General features: G+C 37.4%; 1 protein-coding gene across 1 annotated transcript; it reads right to left on the minus strand.

Annotated features, from left to right (window-relative positions):
- Positions 1-1501: 1501 nt before the first annotated feature.
- On the minus strand, positions 1502-22020 carry LOC144436172 (uncharacterized). Its single transcript, XM_078124885.1, has 3 exons — positions 21652-22020; positions 5032-5246; positions 1502-4381 (listed from the first exon to the last, which is right to left on the minus strand). Exons 1-3 carry the CDS (start codon positions 21927-21929, stop codon positions 3645-3647), a joined length of 1230 nt encoding a protein of 409 aa, XP_077981011.1. The 5' UTR covers positions 21930-22020; the 3' UTR covers positions 1502-3644.
- Between the last annotated feature and the right edge of the window lie 439 nt (positions 22021-22459).

Genomic DNA, 22459 nt, shown 5'->3' on the forward strand with positions numbered 1-22459 from the left:
GACTGACGTGGGTTTCTCCTCGACTCTTGTTGCGTGAGCTGTTTCTTGAAAATTCCTCATTTCTAAATGTATACATGTACTGGAACATTTGCATGATAAACAAACACGGAAGTACAAATGTAGAAATTACGCCAGTATTTTTTATTCAAAAGTAAATAAAATGGGAAGTAAATGGTTTGTTTTCTAACATGATACTTTCCGCTTGCATTGTAAACAAACACGGAAGTGCAAATGTAGAAATTACGCCAGTATTTTTTATTCAAAAGTAAATAAAATGGGAAGTAAATGGTTTGTTTTCTAACATGATACTTTCCGCTTGCATTGTACTAAAAGTCGTCGGTGACAATCACAAGTTATCGTTCCGTTTTTTTAAGGTGTAGATTTGTATTTAAACTTCGTATCATGCACGCCAAAGTAAAACGATATGGGGGAATACCCAAAATTTTCTTTCCCAACTAGTAATGTAACTAACTATATACGACAGCTCAGGTAACAACGTACGTACATACGATTTTGTTGTGTAAAATCCGTCAACAAAACCCAGTGAAGGGTGACAGAAACGTCCGAAAAGGAAACGCAAGAAAAACGACGTGACAAGTTACTGGCAGATATGAACCAGCTCCACTGATAACACAGCTCTGTTGCTAGAATCTGCATTATATATAGATATTTCCAAGAGTAGACTCATCCATGCAAATATATGTAAATATGCAAATATGAGGCAATTTATTGACTTTCGTACTGACCAAACCTCGTCCTCGTTCACAACAACGAAGTATGACTATGTGTATCGTTATCACATCTAAGTAGTCTGCCATTGGGGGATACCTGATGCTGTTTTCTATCAGCTCATAATAACTGAATCCCCTCTTGTTCCGTAATCCGTACCTTTTGACAGTCTGACATAACACGCTACAGCGCCCCCGTGATGGAAGAGACACGTACGACAACATGAATGTTAACACTCTTGTGAGAAAAGATTTGCAATGGTAACAATTTCAAATGAATATAGTTCATTCATTCACTCATTCATTTAATACAATGACAGATTTAAAAAAAAAAACCTGAAGAGCGATTTCGTCTTAAGTTGCATTGCATTTTTTTAATGCCCAGAAAGCCACACAAAAACCCTACCCTGCTACGTGCAACTTCTATATATATAACATAGAGTCAGAAAATTCTCAAATCTTACTCAGAAAAGCCCTGTTGTACACAAGGATGAGGCATCACGGGTAAATGGTCATAGAAATAGATAGACGTACAGGGTGCAATGCAGTACCATGGTCAAGACTTGCCGCAATGATATCAATATTTTCTCACAGTAAATTCAAGAACAAGAACATTCATTCATTCATTCATTCATTCATTCATTCATTCATTCATTCATTCATCCATCCATCCATTCACTCATTCATTCATTCATTCATTCATTCATTCATTCATTCATTCATTCAGACAACAGGATATTCATCAAATTCAATTTATTTAACTTCGACTTAAAATACACATTCCGGTTATAACGAAATGATACAATCGTCATAGTAGACAAGCTGCGATTAAAGTCGCTACTACACAATGCATGGAAAATAAATTGTTAACTTGCATGAGTTGCGATCACAGTTCATAAATTATGCTAATAAGTTTGATTTTCTAAATAATATAATTGTGAAATAATACCTCAATTCTCGTTTTTTAAAGGTACACAAGCTGTAACTGGGATATCCTCTTTTGTTTGTATTCAGACAACCAACAATATATTCAATGAAATATTACTAGACAATGACAATGTGCAATATAATAATATAATGATTGGAGGTCGCTTTTACCCACGAATTGTACAGTAACAGTTTGGAACGTTGAGGGCGCTGATTTTAAAGTGTAGACCTAAAAATCAATTTTGATTGCTTTTATTTACTATATTATGTGTACAGCTACACAAATACGTTTAGTAAAAAAGTGATCCAATACTTTTCAAGGTGCACGATATTATTACGTGAAAATCATTACATCTAACATAACAAGGTTTTTTTTTTTTGGGGGGGGGGGTTAAAAATGGTTTCAGTTGCAACCAGTGTAACTCTGTAATTAATTAGATTGCCATTATAATGAGATGAAATGTACATAAAATTCAAATTATTTGTAGGACTTGAGGAAAGCATCGGTTGAAATAGCTTACTAATCTCTCGCAATAGAGTGATTTGAATGAAAGTAACCCCATCCTCGTACTAGTGAACTTCGCTGCGACCTAAACAGTTGCAGTGGCTTGATGGCGTCCTTCAAATTCTCGTCGTAGCAATATAGATACCCTTTACACATACTATTTAGTACGCACTATAATTATAAATAATAACCTATGGTTTCGAGTTGTCTAAAATTACAGAAAGAGGGCAGATATTGGAAAATTCCGTAGGTTCTTCTCTTTCACGCAGTAAAAACAGATATTTGACCAATTCCAACAATGTCTCGATAATAGGGGTGTCTAAATTATCTACCAGTTCCACGAATAACACGATAAAAAATGGTGCCTAAATTACCAACTTCAATTTTTTTTTAGAAATAATTTCATCTCAACATTAGAGAACTCTTATGGATCTTAAAATTCAAAATAAAATTAAATGCGTTCTGTGATGTTCTAACAAAATTAACTGGGCCAAAATGGAAAAAAAATAACTGATATATTCTGACGATAGAGGAATATGAGGTGTCTTCTAAAACGTGAGGTTATGTGGTTGTCATGACGTTGCCAACCATTGGTGGTAGAATTAGGAAAATATGATGTTGTTCTATCAAGATGGTATGACGAAATCATCGAAGCAATCAGAGCCCCTTCACAAGATTAATTTTGATTGGTTGGTTGTCGCACTGACATGACTCTCCACAACCAAGCAATACTGATGTGCCTGGTTTTCCAACTAATGTTCACCATACAAGTCCCCGATAGATTACGCCCAAGCTCGGTTTATACATAACATGGCGTTTCATAAACGCAACATATACCACAGATATGGTAAATTATTAAAAATTTTCTTAAGTATTACTTGGAATAATTTCCGTAAATCGGTAACGGAAAATCCCAATTGATATAAATGATCATAACTGGCACATATCAACACAATCCGGAAAAAAAAATACAGCAATATTTTGATTTTTATAAACTAATAAGACTGTCAAAAAATCTAAAGCATACCCTAAACATTAAACTTAAATATATTTAAAGTACATAGTCAAATTCCGTGATACACGTTCACCTCATAATGGTAACGTGGAGCCATGTATCCTAAGTTAAACATAAATTGAACGAGAATAAGTTGAGTCGGAATGAAGTACGTAAGCAAGAAATGTTTTAGCGTACACCTGACAGCCATAGCAGTCAGTGCGCCATCTTGCGAACAATAATGTGATACTTTTGTCTTTATTGTTGTGGTTCCCCCACAGGAAGAAGTAAATCTTTACAGCGTACACTATCACTGTACGAATATCCAATTACCACCCTAATTAGCCGTTCGGATACAAATCAGTCTGAAATACAGTTTTGTCGTCAATTTGCAGTCGTCATGTTGACGATGCTTGTCATCGACAGAGAAACGCCTCCAACGTCAGCTTCAATGCAACAACCATACAATTGTGTTGTAGTGCTCAATATTTCAGCGACAAAGCTTAGTTTCCATGTCGGTAATCTTACACTTGAGGTCATGCTCCCGAAATTTCAATCTGTCCTCTTTGTCAATGATAAACTTCAAGTTCTGTCTGTCACGTAGTTGATCTGACCGTTGACATGTTATCTCGTGCCGAGTTTGGCGAAGTGTATTTTGAACAGTTGCCAATTCGTCCCTGTGAATCTGTAGTTCTCTATTCAATTGCCTATGTTCAGTCGACAAGTAATATACATCTTTCCCGGAGGTTATGTCACCGTTTCCGAGAAAATTAGACGGCGGGGGCGTCAATTCTGCTGTTGGGTCTAAGCTTTCGACAGGTTCTCGCCGTGAATGCATTCCGTCTGCTATTGGAGCGTCACACTCGACCGGTTCTCGTGTGATCCAGGGGGCACTACTACCATCTTTATAATGTCCTTTTAATTTGAAGGTGTCATTGGCATTAGGACCACAACTAGTACTTTCAACAGGCTCTCGTCTCCTGTGTACGTACATCTCTTCTGCTAGCTGTATGTTACTCTGATATTCCATAGTCCGACCACAATCTTGATCGTTTTTAGACAAGTCGTTATATTCCATCGAGAGGGGACGGAAGGCTCCGTTGTAATTCAGCGTGGGTTGAATATTCATGTACGGTGTAATTGGAGGGCTTTGAGGGGAATAAGAAGTCTGCACTGAAACAGGTACACAGGGAACTGCCGAAACTGACCTTTTATCCTCCATTGCACCTGCGAATAATAAACAAAATGTTACCAAGAGACAAATAAATTTGACAGCAATCTCGATACACACCACTGTACATGTAACAAATGACATTGTCAATGTATACGTAGCAACTATACACGAATTTTCCAAATGAATTGCCATAGCTAGCTCTATAAAAAATAAAAACACACCCAAAGCAATAGCACTACAATCGTAATCTACGTTACCATAGTTACATATGTCAAGTTATGATTAGGGTTGAAATCTTACGTAGTTGTCTAACAGTAGAGCTATAGAAAGTTGGTCCTGAAGAAATGAAGTCATTATGTAATCATTATAGCTCCACACTGATACAAGAATTATAGAATGAATAAATGACCGTTTTATTTGCCGAACTGTGAGTAACAACATGTTCCTTCCCGTCATTTGTCATCGTTTAGCCATAGAGGGCACTGTCACTAGGAGTTGCAGACAAGTCGATACAAAACCTTTACGTCATGACTTGGGCAATTTCTTTTTTACTTTTCATGAAAAATGTTAATACAATTCAATATATAATAAGGACAAGTTTAATGCCTGAAAATAGTTGGGGATAAACTGTCCGATTTCAAGCATTATCACGTGTATGGGTTGTACCTTCAAAGTTTTTTTTGAGAGACAATTATTTACTCACCGTATACACTCAAGTACTTTCCAATTTGAAAGTGGTTGTTCAAACCTGCCTCTTCGTACGGTCTGTTCCATTTCACATTGCGCTTGGACACATCGGCATTAGCTTCGACCAGTATTTTCACAACGTTCAGATGTCCTCGGAAAGCTGCCAGATGAAGGGCGGTGTCTCCGTAATGGGTTTGTGCATTGATGCACGCACCATGTTGTAGCAGCAACCTAAATTATGGAGAGGGAGAGAAATAATATGTCGTTACTAAAATGATTGTATTTTCCGTTCATGCTTAGTCTAAGAAAAAAATTAACAGAAAATCCCGATTGTTACAATAATTCCTGGTTTTTATTTATTTTTTTCTTGTTTTATTTTTTGCTGTTGGCTATTTATTTGAATTTGTCGTACTATTCTACATAAGGTGTTATCTTTGTCATATGTGCATCAGTTCTCAACGGGCGAAAGTAACTTAAAATAAAATCGTATGTATCAAGTTTCCACGGGATATACTCTATACTCTTACCACCATGACTGGCCCAGTGTACCTATTTGTTATAAAGAACATAACCGTTTTGGGGTTCACATGAAAAAAAAACTAAACTATCTTTAAGTACAGATATGACATACCTGTACGACATCAACTTTTTCGTCAATCGAAAATTATCAAATAAAAAGAAAGTCACGATACACAAATAACAATCGTGATATTCCACAAAACAAGTAAGATTTACAGTGGAATATAATGACACTTCGTGAACGGATATGAGATTTACATGAATAATTTCATCTACAAGAATAGATTACTTGATCGCTCGCTCTAGAAAAAAAAAACATGACAGCATGCCAGTCATCATAACAAGCATATATAATACGAATATTTTTAGCATACTTATCAGGCAAACACGCCTTTGATACAATTTTCTTGTCACATGTGTACGAATTATGACATAAAGTCTTAACATATCAGGTGTACTGAGCCAACGGGCACATTTGTCGTTTTCATTAGTTATATGTCCTTTCAGACAAAAATGATGTTTCATAATAGAATCGTCCCAAAAAAGCAGAAATCGTGGGGAGGGTGATTAGCTGTTCTTATGTGCCCCTCCCACTCACTGATGGTGAAGGAGATCTACCCCTCCCTCTCTCCCACTAGATTTTCAACTTGTCCACCAGCCCACTACTCACAAACTATCGTGACTGATTTACCCACTCCCGGCCAGGAAAACGTGTGTGCTATCCACAATACAAACAATTCATTTTGAAGTATACGATGTGCGCCCCTTCCCTACAATTCCATGTTTTCCCGTCCTACTGTAAGTGTCAAAATCAGGACTTCCCAACCCCGATTCATCCGTGTTTGCTCCCCTCCCGCTACAATCGAAAAATAAAATTTGCCAGCCAATTGAAAAATTGCGTAAGAACAGCTTTTTGCACGAACAGCTGGCTTTATTGACTGTACCTAACATGATTATGACACTGCTTTTGTTTTTCAAGTCACGACTTTATATATATCTAAAAGCGGATCTTAAAAGTCGCGCATAGCTAGCTATGCTAGACAGGTCTTTGTTCTACAAACGTGCGTGGTGTTGAGAAGAAAAACGAAAAGCGACGTTTGTTGCACTTTCTTTTTATCAGTAATAATGGTACAATAACAATGCGTTCAATATGGGTGAGTGAGTGAGTGAGTGCGTGCGTGCGTGAGTGAGTGAGTGAGTGAGTGAGTGAGTGAGTGAGTGAGTGAGTGGGTGGGTGAGTGAGTGAGTGAGTGAGTGAGTGAAGGAGGGAAGGGGGGAGGGGGAAGTGAGAGTGAGTGAGTGAGTGAGTGAGTGAGTGAGTGAGTGAGTGAGTGAGTGAGTGAGTGGGGAGGGAGGGAGGGAGGAAGTATCATCTTCTATTTACTTCGAGAGGAGCATCACTGACTATAGTAGTGTGTGTGTATATATATATATATATCAAGCACAAACAATACTATGACCCCATATCCCCCCCCCAGCCCCCACTCTCCATTCCTACACCAAAGCAGTAGGGTTCAGACAGACAGCGAGACAGACAGCGAGAGACAGAGACATACATACATACATACATGCATGCATGCATGCATGCATACATACATACATACATACATACATACATACATACATACATACATACATACATACATACATACATACATACATACATACATACATACACACAGACAGACAGACAGGTGGAGACAGACAGACAGACAGACAGACAGACAGACAGACAGACAGCGAGACAGACAGCGAGAGACAGAGACATACATACATACATACATACATACATGCATGCATGCATGCATGCATGCATGCATACATACATACATACATACATACATACATACATACATACATACATACATACATACATACATACATACATACATACATACATACACACACACAGATAGATAGACATGCAGACAGGTGGAGACAGACAGACAGACAGACAGACAGACAGACAGACAGACAGGTAGAAGACAGACAGGTAGAAGACACACAGTCAGTCAGTCAGTCAGTCAGTCAGTCAGACAGAGACGCTAAGTTTTCTCCATTCCTTAAATCTCTGTGTCACGTTGTCTGGGTTGAGTAAGTACAGGTCTGAATAACGATATTTTAGGGTGTTAAGTTGATATGTGTTTTGTTTGCTGTGATTTATGTTGTTTTTTTCTCTTTCTGGACCACAGAGCACGGACAAAAGGTATCGCTAGGGACACGGCGTTGTTTTGAAAAATGCACACGGACTTTAAGCTTCCATATCTACGGAACTTCCGCCTTCGGAGTTAAATGGCCAAATTAAAAAAAACTATGTTTCTGGTCACCTAGTTAGTTCAAACCCTGCACCGATTCTAAACATTGTTGACACGTTCAAACAGGAGAATTTAGTGACATTTCCATGTAAATTTTCTTGCCAAGGTATTTTGGGCTATTGTTTTTTTTCTAAAATCCCATTCCAGAGACACCACTGAGTCTTTCGTCTTTCAAGTTGAATTCATAAAGTATGGTCTTCGTGTTCGCATTCATAATTTACTTCCGTCACACCTCATCAACAAAGTATCACACAAAAGTATTGTGACCGACTACTATCTCGCCTTTGGCGTGAGGCATTTTATAACTTAGAAGATCAAAAAGTAAAAAAAAAATAAAATAAAATAAACCATGACGTACCTATCCTATTTTGCGTAGTCATGTTATGGGAAACAACATTTTTTTTAATTGTTGCCCAAATTGGAACACGCACTACTTCTTTCCACAAGAAAGGCGGCTACTGAATTGGGGGAATTCAGGGGGATAACGATCAACGCTAGGACAACGGGTAAACTTCCGAGCTATAAATACACACAATGCCCTATGGTTTGCGTTTTGTTCAACTTCAGAAAAAAGGACGACTGTGCTTTTCCCTTTTCTTTCCCCTCGGCCCTCAACAAAATTAATGACTGGTCTACGTATACCAAGGCCTCGTTTTGAAGTCACCGCTTGTTCAAGTACTGAAGAGAAGAGAATGACATTGTTCCTGGCAGTTGCGTGTTCCAATCCAAAATAATTCTAAACAGTGTACTTGAGAAACTCCACTTTTAACAACTCTTGAAATTCAAGGGCCAGGCTCAAATTCAAGTTAAAACTTGCTTAGTTTATGGTTCATTCTCCTGGAAACCCCTTCAATAAACTGTATTTTTAAACCACGACCCGGAAACACATACATGTAATTTACTCCTGTAAAATATTGTCACGGTCGTCAATTCAAAAGAAAAGTATGAAGTGCACCACGAAATATTCCCTAAAATTGGCGTCCGTTGACTACAAAGACACTTGGAAAAGGAACTTGAAATCTGGGAAACATATAATTGACAAGTGCAAAGACTCAGGAATGAAATTTCAACTGAAAGTGTACTGCTGACCTACCAAGTTGCTTGCTACTATGGAACATGAACTATGGAGACCACCTTGCACGCCTTGATATTCAGTCTTATGGGATAACCAGGGGTGACATGATTGAAATATAGAACTCACTCATGGTAAATGCAATGGAAACCTTCATCTATTTCATATTCATTCATTCCAACAAGGAAAAATTTGTCTGTGGCTGCTGTCACATAAAAAATTCTGAACTCTTTCAGAAGCAGTTTGGACACATTCTGAGAAAATTTGAAATATTCCGCGAATATTGACTTGCATTGTCACACTACTCACCACAGGTGACCTGCAACGAACTGAGAGGTACTTATTTGACCTTTGTTTGAACTGTTACGGCTGTTAGCCTTACCAAGCTGCACATGATATGATATGATGTTTTTGTGATGTGATGTGATATGATATGATGAGATGTGGTGTGATGTGATGTGATATGATGTGATCTGATGTGATGTGATACATGATATGATGTGATATATGATATGATATATGATATGATATGATGTGATATATGATATGATATTGATACATGATGTGATGTGGTGTGATGTGGTGTGGTGTGGTGTGGTGTGGTGTGACGTTATGTGAGGTCAAGTCATGTCATGTCATGTCATGTGACATATTTACGTGTAAAACAGTATTATAGGACTGTCGGTAGCCAATTGGTAAAAGACAATGGCCTTTTTACCACATTTACCACCCTGTATTCATCAATGTGTGGATTCTATCTTTAAGTTACAGGTTTTATTTATGATGTAGCGAATCTGGTATGTGTTTACAACCTATTTCATATTTCTCTTTACAAACTCAAAATGACGAGTTACTATAAGAAAGGGAACTCGTTAAAGACCACTACAGAAAGACGTCTACAGCGATAGCAGATTATACGGAATATCAGTAATTTGGCGGTTTCTGTACCCTGGGAGGATCACCGCACAAGCAGATGCAGACTGCAGCTGGTGGTGTCACGCTCACAAGGTGTGTTCATGCTTCCACACACGTACACCTCCTTAAGACAGTAGTACGGAAGTAATTTCGCTTGTTTGGTAGCTGTCTAATCATGGCTAAATTTACTGCTTATGAACGACAGCAGTTGGTGGCAGTGTCGACCCTGTCACCGTCATCCACGGCTGCACGAGGCGAAAAACCCGTGCCCTACATCGTGGGAGTTACCTCGGTGACTGTTTGGTAATCCTCCAAACCATAGACCCCGTCCACCAATTTTTTTCAGAAGAATTATGTCCCATGCATAGTAAATAGAATGACTGTTGAAGTTGGGTTTCTTTAACTTCAATATGCCAACATGTGTTGGTTCAGCTGTGACAATGTATGCAACACGTCAGTTTTACGTCAGAATCTGGTAAAAAATAAGAACATATGAGTGTGTTTCCGACAACACGATCGGCTTTAGTTTAAGTCACAGACCTTTCATGCGAAACTTATCACAATTAACTTCTATTTCCCTGTAGATTACAAAGTATCTTTAGTTATTACTTTTTTTAAATTCACATTACAGAGAGAAGCGATGCCATTTCAGCCTATAACAGCACAGTCTACATATTGTGTTTGTCTACTTCTGAATCACATAATTATCTTCATTTACTTCTTTTATATCTCATCAACCGTTGCGGAAGTAGTGTGACCAACAAGGTATCTTGTCTTTGGGTCGAAGTAATTACAAACAAGCGACCTATCGATCAGAATAGCTCTGCTGTTGTTGTTTTTTTTTGTTCTATTTTTTTTTGTAACATGTATAGAAGTGTTTCTGCTGTTCAACTCTTCCACTATGCAGTTTAGTTTTAGCAAAGAAATAAACTAACAAAATAGCCACAAATACACATACAGAAATCACCAAAAACAGAACAGTATGTGTGTATTCTTGGCTTGAACAAATTTGAACAACTAGGCATATTTGCATATATTTTTTGACTTTGTATTCGTGTATCTACCGATCCTATTTGTGTTGTATCTACGCCATTGCTTGACTGTTGATACTTGCTATGGGTGTGGTCTTTTTAGTACAGACAAACCAAATTTTAGCTCAATTGGCGGAGTACTTTTGGCATGGGAATATAACTTGTATATAACAGATTTTGTCCTGGAGGAGAGATTTTAAAACCATTTTACAAAATTCTATTTTTGCCCATAATTTGCATATTTTTTTTAATAACCCAATCAACTTGTCCTGAACAAAACTTACATCTGCTCATCCCAAGACAGCTACACAAGAAATGTCAACTGAATTGGCCCAGTAGATTTGGAGAAGATTTTTTAAGCATTTTTACCAAAAATTCCATGTTTAGACCTAATTTGTATAACAATGACCTAATCAACTTGTCTTGAAAATACTTATATCTGCTCATCAAATGTCACCTACACACCAAATTTCAGGTCAATTGAACATGCAGTTTTAGAGGAGAAGATGAAAGCAGAGAGGAAGACGGACGGACGACAGACGACGACGACGACGACGACGACGGAGAATCAACCTAACCCGGGCCTTAAGCTCCGTGTAGCTTTACGTGACAGCCTCTTTTACGACAACATCCAAGACGCACCGCCCGTTATTTCGCAGTGTCGCGGAAGAAATAACAGCTCTGGTTTGCGAGAATGAGTTTCAGCTGACAGCGGAGATAAAAATATACTGTAAAATAAAATCCCGACCTACCTACCCTGTTTTTCTGAAGTCACGTTATCGGAAACAAACATTTTTTTTATATTTTTGCCTAATTGTTGCTAACTCAATTTTTAAAGTTAAACATTCCGTCACGTCCGTCCCTATAATATTAATAATAGTTTATTTCAATACCACCGTCCATCCCACGTACACAGTATTCAAAGTTTTGAGTTGACTAAAACACTAAATATATCACAACAATTATATGAATGGGGAAATGTGCACATACATAGTTATCTCACTCATGTCATGATGCAATAACATACCATTTGTCACGAGGTAAATAGTATAAATATATATTTATGAGAAATAAAACCATTCCATACCGAAGTTAACCTGTCAGTTTTTAATGTGTTTCAAAACGTCCTAAAGTTTCTGTTTTGTGTATTAAAATAACCATTATACATCAAACTCAACAATAATAAGACATTTACATAACTGAAGAAATCTCCAAATTATTCAGGCCCTGCGATGACGACCTCGCATACATATACGTACAAATGGTGTGACCTTTAGTGTTCTACTGACTCTTTCTAGTTTTACGTCATTAAAATACTCGAATGCCAGGATTCTTTTTCTGTTATTTAATTAGAATTATTTGGACTTGTGCCAATTAGCAATAATTTGCATACAAATTAAAGTTGTGTAATGTAATGCTTGAGTTGTTATTCTAGAATCAGGATGGCGACGTAATAGTTAATACGCTAAAAAATACTATCTCAGTGTTTCACAGTGTGTGTGTGTGTGTGTGTGTGTCTATCTGTCTGTCTGTCTGTCTCTCTGTCTGTCTGTCTCTCTGTCTCTCTGTGCGTGTGTACACAATTATATTGTCAGTATAACTGCCAGGATAAATTTTCCATTAAAATTTCGATCATACTGTTTATTCTCATTTTCTTCTAATACTAAAACCGCCGCTAAAATTTACGGTCACCTTGTAACCAACTTCCCTTATTAGTTAAACAAGAATGCAAAAGACCTTTTGTGTGTCCTGAATAATGTTTGTATATACGGAAGTTTACAGTTTGGTACCTGGGCAATGACAAGGTGTCTCCACCATTGTAATGGTGGTAATGTATATTTGATTATATCCGCGTGATCTCAATCCTAGCGAAAGTTTGGTTGGAGTTTTCTCTAATTCATGAAAAAAAGGACAGCACTATTTTTTTTTTACAAAAAGCGTGATCTCAATTTCGTGGCTTCTAGCTGCACGACACTAACTCAACAACCGGGTTCTTCCAAGGTCTAACAAATTGATAAATTGCAGAATAATAACACAAAATAATTGACCACGCTCTAAAATCTGTACAACAACTTCCAGAGACATAAACTAGCATTTTGCTCTTTCCGTGTGTTTTTTTCTGTTTGTAATTCGTATGGACGGTCCGTAACGACAATCTGACGTAAAACGCATACATTGTCGTAAACCACGCATACATTGTCGTAAACCGCGCCATCTCCTTTACGGTACCGTCCGAGATGCCGCCATCACGATGTATCACTGAAGAAAAATGAGGTTGGATAAAATGAACTCAAATTAAAGTGACATTTCTTTCAGCAATGCCCACTTGAAAACATTAGACTGTTCTTTTATCTTGATTACACACAACGCACGGGACACCTCCCCCACCTCCCCCCCCCAAAAAAAAAAATAAATAAATAAATAAAAAAATCTCGTAGTCCACCTGGCATGCCATGTCATGTCATGTCGGACATGATGTCTCAAACCGAAACGTTGATACATGCAAGTATCGAAATACAATTGAGATTTTTATGCATGCCCTAATCTTTCTACGATATTTGACTAGATTTTCCGGTCAAATTGCACTTTATTAGATGTATATGCACGGGGTAAATGTCCATGTTATGTATGACCTATTCCCTTGCCGTTTGCTGGAAGAAGTACCGACACTTCAAAACCTTTATGTCAAATTCTGTATATTTCTATACTCCATAACGATTTTAATATAAAATTTCTAAGACCATTTCCGGCCATGTACCTCATCTATATTTACTCTATACGGATACCACATTTACTATGTTTAAAGTTCTGTTATGAAGGAAATAAGGGATTTTCCCCGATTTGTCCTCAATCCTCTGATGTCAAAGGTTGTAACTCAATCCGCTATGGGACGACTCGTTGAGTGTCTACCGTTATTTTAATACGTCAATTTTAGAAATGTCCAACTATGCACTGTCAGTAGTCAAAGGGGATAGCAAGTTCCTAAATAATGTCCTAGCCTATTTATTTTTTTATTTTTTTCTACAAATCAAAGGGCGAAATGATAAGTTTTGGAAAGACACGGTTCTAGTGTGCCTGTGTATGCATGTATGTATGTATGTATGTATGTATGTATGTATGTATGTATGTATGTATGTATGTATGTATGTATGTATGTATGTATGTATGTACGTACGTACGTACGTGTGTGTGTGTGTGTGTGTGCATGCGTGTGTGCGTGCGTGCGTGTGTGAGTGTGCGTATGTATGTATGTATGTGTGTATGTATGTATGTATGTATGTATGTATGTATGTATGTATGTATGTATGTATGTGTAAGGTGTTAGTCACATCTACTTCTTACAGTTGTTGTAAATTACTCTAGTTCGTTGTCAAGTTGACTTTCAACAAAGAAAATTCGATGTATATCATTTTATATCTAGAGAATCCATATTTTGGTAAACAGGTTGGTAATGAAAGTACGACACGTTTGTGGGTGATTCACTTTGGTATTTTCCCCATATTCATGGTTCGCGGAAAATAGCCTAGCTTTCACTGTTTACACGGCTCAAGGTTTGCAGATACAATGACATACGTAAGCAGTACTAGTCCGGTAGATTTCCAAACTGAACATGTTTTTTTTTTTACTTTAGTTCCTTGATCGACAAAAAATAACATCTCATCGACCATAGTACACGGTGTGATCATCATGTCATCTGTCGTACAATAAATGGTGCCCAGGTCAACAAACTATTATACAAGCGATGGTCAACGGCTCCACCGAGGTATGATCTAGCGAACTAGAAGACTGTACATAATGCAAGACGGCACAACACCCGGAATAATGCACCACAGTTAAAGACATATCGAAAGATAGCATCTTATAATATTCATTACACTTACACTGAACAATAGATTTACCAAGCACACTAAAATCGTACCTCAGTGGAACATAAATGATGAACCAGTCGCTGATTTTGGAGAGTAACATCATTATACCCAGCGCCAGTAAATATCAAAGAAAAATCGTGGAAAGTAAAGGCAATTTTGAACGCTTTGCCTCGTATTTCGAACACAGCAGAACCAGTGACGTAGACACGCGTTGTTGTGACATGGATATGCCTTGTTGTGACGTAGAACGACGAGAGTAACTATGCTCCATATTTTTTTGGTTCAACTTGGCTCGTGCATGGTATAACCATTATAATAATACGTAAATGGTTCGTTGCGGAAATGTAAAAAGGAACAAAGCCAGGGACAGCTTTAAATTTGAGAAATGTCGCAAATTAATTGTGGAATTATTAAAATCGTTCACCCTTTAGTAAGAAAAAGACAGAAAGTACAATAATTAATTTCATATATCTGGGTATTGCAATATATGATATGGCCCTATCAACTCTCGCGATATATGAAATGGTCCTATCAACTCTCGCGATATAAAAGACGTTAAAAATTTAGGAAGGCCTATTTGCCAAGTTATTTGAAACAAAATATCTCAAAATTTCAGTTACTCAGAAGTATCAATGCTGAAAATCAAAGTTTTGCTTTTTCATTTGTCTGGTATACAACACCGACTATATACTGGTGCCACTATTTCCATAATAGGCAGCAATATGGGTCGGTTGGGGTAGACTATTTTGATATGAAGGTTTTTTTTACATGTATGTCCTCCAACCATGTCATTGGTATGTTTGCATGTACTGCTGTAAATACTTCAAACCGATCATAACATGTGTACCGTGGATATATTGATGCTTTCATAATCTGTCGATTAGGTCTACTATACTTCCAACGACTAATTATGGGACTACTAAACATCATGGTAATATTGTAACATTCTTGACACAGTTGCCTCTCTCGGGTGAGAGTGCACCTATCGGTATGCTGCAATAAAATCGCAACCGGATCAAATTACAGAAAATACAAATGTGGGTAAACGTCCTTTTCAGCAGAGAATATTCTGTGAACGAATGTACATGTGGCGGAAAGAGTCACGAGCAAACTTAGCAATGGTAGTCCTCTGCTCGGGTAACGCAAAGATTTGGTTAGACAAGTCACGGTTTTTGGCATCAAGATATACAACCAACCAACCAACCAACCAACCAATCTAGCTTCTCGAGTTTACTGAATGGCTGTCGGGGGTTGCATGTACTGAGAATTGTTGACGCACTGCCTGGAAATATGTGGCGCACGGCTTTCCTGGTTATTTAGCACACTACCTTATTTACATCCCTACAATAATCTATACACAATATGATAAAATCTATTTCATTCTTGTTTTTCTATCATTCACCAAAACGATACCCGCCACTGTTTTATGAATTCAAATACAGACACAGCGCTGACAAGCTAAGCATGATATTTGCTCTGTGGACAGAGACACGTTTTAAAGACCGTCTACTTTTGCCTTCATCAGCTATTATTATTGGTTGTAGAAAGTGTCCGCTACTGCGTACAAATTGTTGTCCAATTTCTCGGAAATAACCAATTACTAATAAGCGGTTAAAATTATTGACTTTTGAAATGCTGTGAGGTTTACATAACATACACAAAAAATTACAATCATTGAAGCAATGGTGTGCTCTTTACTTAAGTACATAGACATCACATTTTGCGGGTTAATCTACAGAGCAAAAGTCACGCTTAGTTTACCAGTGCTGTAGGACTAGGAGTTCCACAGGTGATCGGGTCACGGTATGCAAATATCACTATGACGAAAGAGAGAAGGGGTCATTCTTATCTCGATATTGTGCGTGTACATTACTGGAATATCAGAGCCGATGAAATCATAAACACATACTCCCCCACGTGTTTCACTATTTTATCCCAGTTAAAATATGTTGGGTACGTTTGGAATGTTGTCATTGACATTCACTGCATCCGCTTAAAACACTTTTGAAATTGATGATTCATTTGTACGAAGAATTAGTCCCGAAACATTGACCGGGCGGATGCGACTTGTCGAAGGAAGTTGGCTGTGAATTAAGCAAACTAGCATATCAACTTAATCATTTCAAGGAACACTGTAGCACTCTTTGATTTTTGAAAATAACTTCTCTTTCCAGTCACAAGTTTTATAATTGCTAAAAGAGATGGGCGTGTCCAGAATTCACGGCGTTGTTGTTGTTGTTGTTGTTGTTGTTGTTGTTGCTGCTGCTGCTGCTGCTGTTGTTGTTGTTGTTGTTGTTGTTGTTGTTGATGATGATGATGATGATGATGATAATGATGATGATGATGATGATGATGATGATGATGATGATGATGATGATGATGATCACAACACTCATTTATTGGTGTTATGCCTACCCATACATGTATATTTACTAGTACGTCATAAATTTCTGAATTTATATTCTGCGGATGAAGGCTCACGTGACCTGTTTTAGTTGTGTACAGTTACCGATCCCAACCCCTGTACTAGGTATAAATGAAATTGGAGTAAACACTTTTGGTGTACAGTTCCATGTTTAAGGACGTTGTTTATTGAGTTATAAATACAACGTATAAATCTACCAGTAACTTTGCCAGTTGTCTAACATCAAATGAATAGCTTTTATTGTTCCTGAAGTTGGCAATCAATACATCTCCTTGACACAATGCGACATTCGACCGTATATACCTTTACAAATATTTCAATTCAAGATCAGCATACCTAATGATTGTAACTAACAGTGGTTTCAAAATCTCTATTTGAAATTTAAAATTGGCGTCAATCTGCGTTTCATTTTCGTGATTTTTCTTTCACTAGTGCATGCAAAACTATGCATCATAGCCCTCGTCACTACACTCTTACATGTAGTTTCCTGAACCATAGGGCTCCATTGCATATGAACAATCTCGACCATAGTTGCCTCGGTGATCAAGCCATGGCAACACCTTCACACCGTGACATACGACTCCTCTGAAGTATGAGTTATACAAACTTGGTGCAAAGGGTACTGGAATTACAGCGATATTATACATTTGTATAAATGCTGGTACAATCTACTTGAAGACATCGATGCATACAAATAACCTGGACTTCTCGAACAGTCCATGCTGTCAAAGTGCTTCGCTATGTGTGTATCTGCCAGCCTCTTCCTCCCTTGCTGTCTGTCTCTGTGCCTGTCTATCTATCTGTCTCTGTCAGTGTGTCCGACTGGCCATCAACTTTTGTTTTCGTTCACTCCGCCACATACTTACTTACATCAAAGTAAGCCACACGTACGAAAGAGTTAAAGTTTTTATTTGGCGACTTCAGAAGAATGTGAATATTAATATCATTGTTCTACATGTCTGGGTGATGACAGCACACGCGTCAATCAAAAGACAGATTTTCGCGAATTGCAACAAACGTTTCTCGTCACAGGCGTTTATAAAACCGTAGACGTCTATGATAAAACCATGGCGGTAAGAAGGACTGTGATTTGTACTTCGATAACAAAAAAAAACACAAAAAAACACTGATTAACCGCAAAGGTCAGTGACTCGAAAAGTAACTGAACAAGGACCAGATTTAAACTGAATGCCTCCCGTAAGGGAATCACTATTTATGCAAATAACTCATTAAACTAAAAAAAACTATGGTAACAGGCTTTGTTTTTTGGACAAGCGTGCTTTCTTAGGTTAATGTATGTAAGAGTGTATGATACTGCTTAATTACTGAATATCGTTCATTATTCAAAATACTCATTAAAGGAAAAAGTTGTAGCAACAAACTTCATAGGACAGGTGCGTATTATTATGGTTGATGTACGTATCATATTATACGAAATTTGAAGCTGCATTTTTAAGATACTACCTAGTTACCTAAAATCATTAATTATGCAAATTTTTCATTAAAACTAAGCTATATAAAAGATTTTATAGGACATACACAATTTGTTATGGTTAATGTATGTACTGAATTGTATTGAAATTTAAGTAGTATGCAGTCGTAAGATATAGCATAATTACCAAGAATCATTAATTATGCAAATTATTCATTAACACTGAAAGGTACACCAACAAGCTTTACAGGACATATGTGATTGTTATATGGTTAACGTGTGTACTGAAATATATTGGAATTGAAGTATGTATTCTTAAGATATAGCCTAATTACCGAAAATCATTAATTATGCAAATTATTCATTAACACTGTACGGTGCATCAACAAACTTGATAGGACATATGTGTTTTCTTATGGTTAACGTATGTACTAAATTATGTTGAATTTGAAGTATGTATTCTTAAGATACAGCCTAATTACCAAAAATAATTAATTATGCAAATTATTCATTAACGCTGTAAGATACATCAATGAATTTTATAGGACAAATGTATGTTGTTATGTTTAACGAATATACTAAATTATATTGAAATTGAAGAATGCAGTCTTAAGATATTGCGTAATTAGTTGATTTCATTAATATGCAAATTTCTCTAATTAAACATTAACAGATCTGGCTCAAAACCTAATCAAGTCTAGCTATTACCCTAAAGATTATATACCCCAAATCTCATTACAATATTGAGCCAGCCGATTTTTAGAAAATGATGACACAGACAGACAGACAGACAGACAGACAGACAGACAGACAGACAGACAGACAGACAGACAGACAGACAGACAGACACACAGACAGACAGACACACAGACACACAGTCCCCTTTAAGCTTAATTGCGAAATAAACCTCCCACCTCTTTCGAACTCAATATTAAATAATGCGGCAATGTGTAAGGGATGGTACTATCTGGCACGTCGTGTCAACTTGCGTATAAAAGGATTGAAATGTGACTCAGAGTCAGTTGGTTGGGCGAGGAGAGATCGAGCGATTGTCCAAAACACCATCTAAACACCAATGTCAGAAAACAAAGCCGCTCTCTCTCTTTGATATCATATAAAGACTGAGAGGTCACTCTTGATATTCGATATCGATAACAATCAAGTTTGGTTGATATGTATTGGTGTCAATGGGTGAGGGTACTCTAAGTAGAATGACCATCCACCAATACATCCGCCCAGTTGATGGAGGGTGTATATGTATGCATAGTATTATAGAATGAAACAAAAGTTTGCTCTGTTAGTTGGTCTTATCACCATTGACCCGTTGGCCTCATTATCCCTTCAAGTTGCCCGGCATAGGTCCAATGTGGTCTTGATTTGAGTAGGCAGTATGCCTTGTAAATAGGAAACGCAATTTGCAACGGTTGGTTTCACCTCACAAATCGGGATGTGTGTCTGTGTCTGTGTCTGTGTCCGTGTCAGTGTGTGTTTGTGACTGTGTGTCTCTGTATGTGTACCTGGTAAGTTCTGTACTTAATGTATGTATTTTGAACACCGTGTTACAGTATTATTGTTTTTCACATGGTCATTGTACATGTACATATTACGAATAGTTAAAGTCCATCGACCTCAATAAATAATATATTATTTTTTGCTCAGAAACCGTGTCATTAACATACTATGATAGGTACAATTGGATGCTATATATATATATATATATATATATATATATATATATATATATATATATATATATATATATATATATATATATATATATATATATATATATAATATTAAAACACACACAAAGTTTAGTAGATTTCAACTTATAGGTTTCGTTATATCAAAATATCTGCGATCAAAACCCTCCTTACTAATACTAGTCCGAATGGTACTTCGTCACAGTGTCGGTTCTGGGACATACAGTGGTTTGTGGCCCGTGAGATGGGCTGATAGTATTACGTCACAATAATGAGATACTGTATATTGTAAACACACTCGTAAACCAGTCGAATACACATAATTGAAAATCAAAATTGCAACAAGACGATAACAAAATACTTGTATCCAAAGATTGAACGAGGCTACTACTGCCTATGGTAACAAACAGGTGCGTATATAATGAACAATAGGACCCAGAGATTTCACCTAACACTGGCTCGACATGTCGACAGTATATGATAGTTTTCAGCCAAATAGCCAAGTCTCTGGGTCAGGTGCGCAACGACTGCGTGAATATAGACCCAGGTTGTCATACATTTATCAACTACTTTCAATTTTGACTGGCAACTTTTAATAGATCGTGACGATTTCAATGTGAGTACAATTTGAAGTTTTCGCCTTAACGCAACGCATAATACATTCACCGTATTTTCCGTTGGGGAGGGAGGAAGAGGGGGGGGGGGGAAAAATCACAGACAGGATGTTTAGTCATTTTTTCTTGTTAAACATAATTCTGACATTGTTGTTGACATATATACGAAGTTTCCACTGCTAGCCGCCCCCTCATTGCACTCACTCACGCACTTGTTCGGAGATTTCATCGAGACGTCATAATAGGTTTGGCTCGACAATATTGGTATGTATTGTGTGTCCTCGGTGGAGATATAGGTTCGGTGATGATGCCTGCAAATTAGTATTATTTTAACACTTGCAATGATACAGTATTTTGTTCGAGATGACTCGAAGAACGGGCACCGTACTCCCTCCACCGCCAAGTAATGACCTGTACCTTATAATCACGATCGACGATCAGCCAGCCAGATTACGCACGAAAAACCCACGCTATAAACGATGTTTACCTAAATCACGTTGATCGCCTACACTATCGTTAAGTTATAACTACGGAGTCGATCTTCGCTACACCATTTTTTGTCTTACCCACCCCAGACCTTTAGTTTTAGATTACATACTCAATAAACAATAGTTCTTTTACCTTTAGTTCACAAACATGTCGTATTTTTTATTTCCTCCTTTTTTTATTTCCGCGTTCCATTCACAATCAAACCAGCAATGAGGGGAACACATAATGCACTACTACAACAGTCGTACTTACCGAACTACATTTTCATGGCCGTTTTCAGCTGCAGCATGGAGTGGCGTACCTCCCCAAATAGTATATAAGTCCAATCTTGCCTTGTATGACAATAATATTTGTACGATCGACAAAAAACCTCTTGCACACGCACAAAATAGTGGGGTTTCACGTCGGTCTGGTTCTTGGTAGTTGACAATGTCGTCACCGGTGGTACTGTATTGATGCAATAGACACTTTACTCCTTCAATATCTCCCTTCTTCACTTCTGAAATGAGAGAACTCATGACAACAGTCATTTTGGGCCGCCAGCAGGGCCAGGAGATCAACAGAAACAGCGATATACTAAGACGGAGTCGCTAGTCGTCGGAGTAGTCGTAATACCTCATATTTATACACTTCCGGGTTAAAATGAATTTGCATAAAATTTAAATATTCATTATTTCTGTGTTACTTCTGTACTTGTAAATTACGCAGCATCTTCTCATAGGAGAGCTTTGGGGAATTGCTTGCTTTAATTAACGGACAAGTTAGAAACTCGTCATATCATAAGTCCGAGGATATCCCTGAAACTAATAAAGGAAAATAAAATTTGGGAAACGATATCACCACCTCACCAAATTACCCCATAAACAACTGCGATGTTACGATACGTCTAATTTGGCGATCTGACAACCAACCGGATGAATGGTTCAGATCTGCTTTATCACTTAAATCTCAAATAATGTAATGGTTTTGATTATAAGGTCATACTAAGTGTAGCGAATTGTTAAAAAGTATGTGTGTATGTATGTATGTATGTATGTATGTATGTATGTATGTATGTATG

The sequence above is a fragment of the Glandiceps talaboti genome, chromosome 1, assembly GCF_964340395.1.
Source record: "Glandiceps talaboti chromosome 1, keGlaTala1.1, whole genome shotgun sequence".
NCBI lineage: Eukaryota > Metazoa > Hemichordata > Enteropneusta > Spengelidae > Glandiceps > Glandiceps talaboti.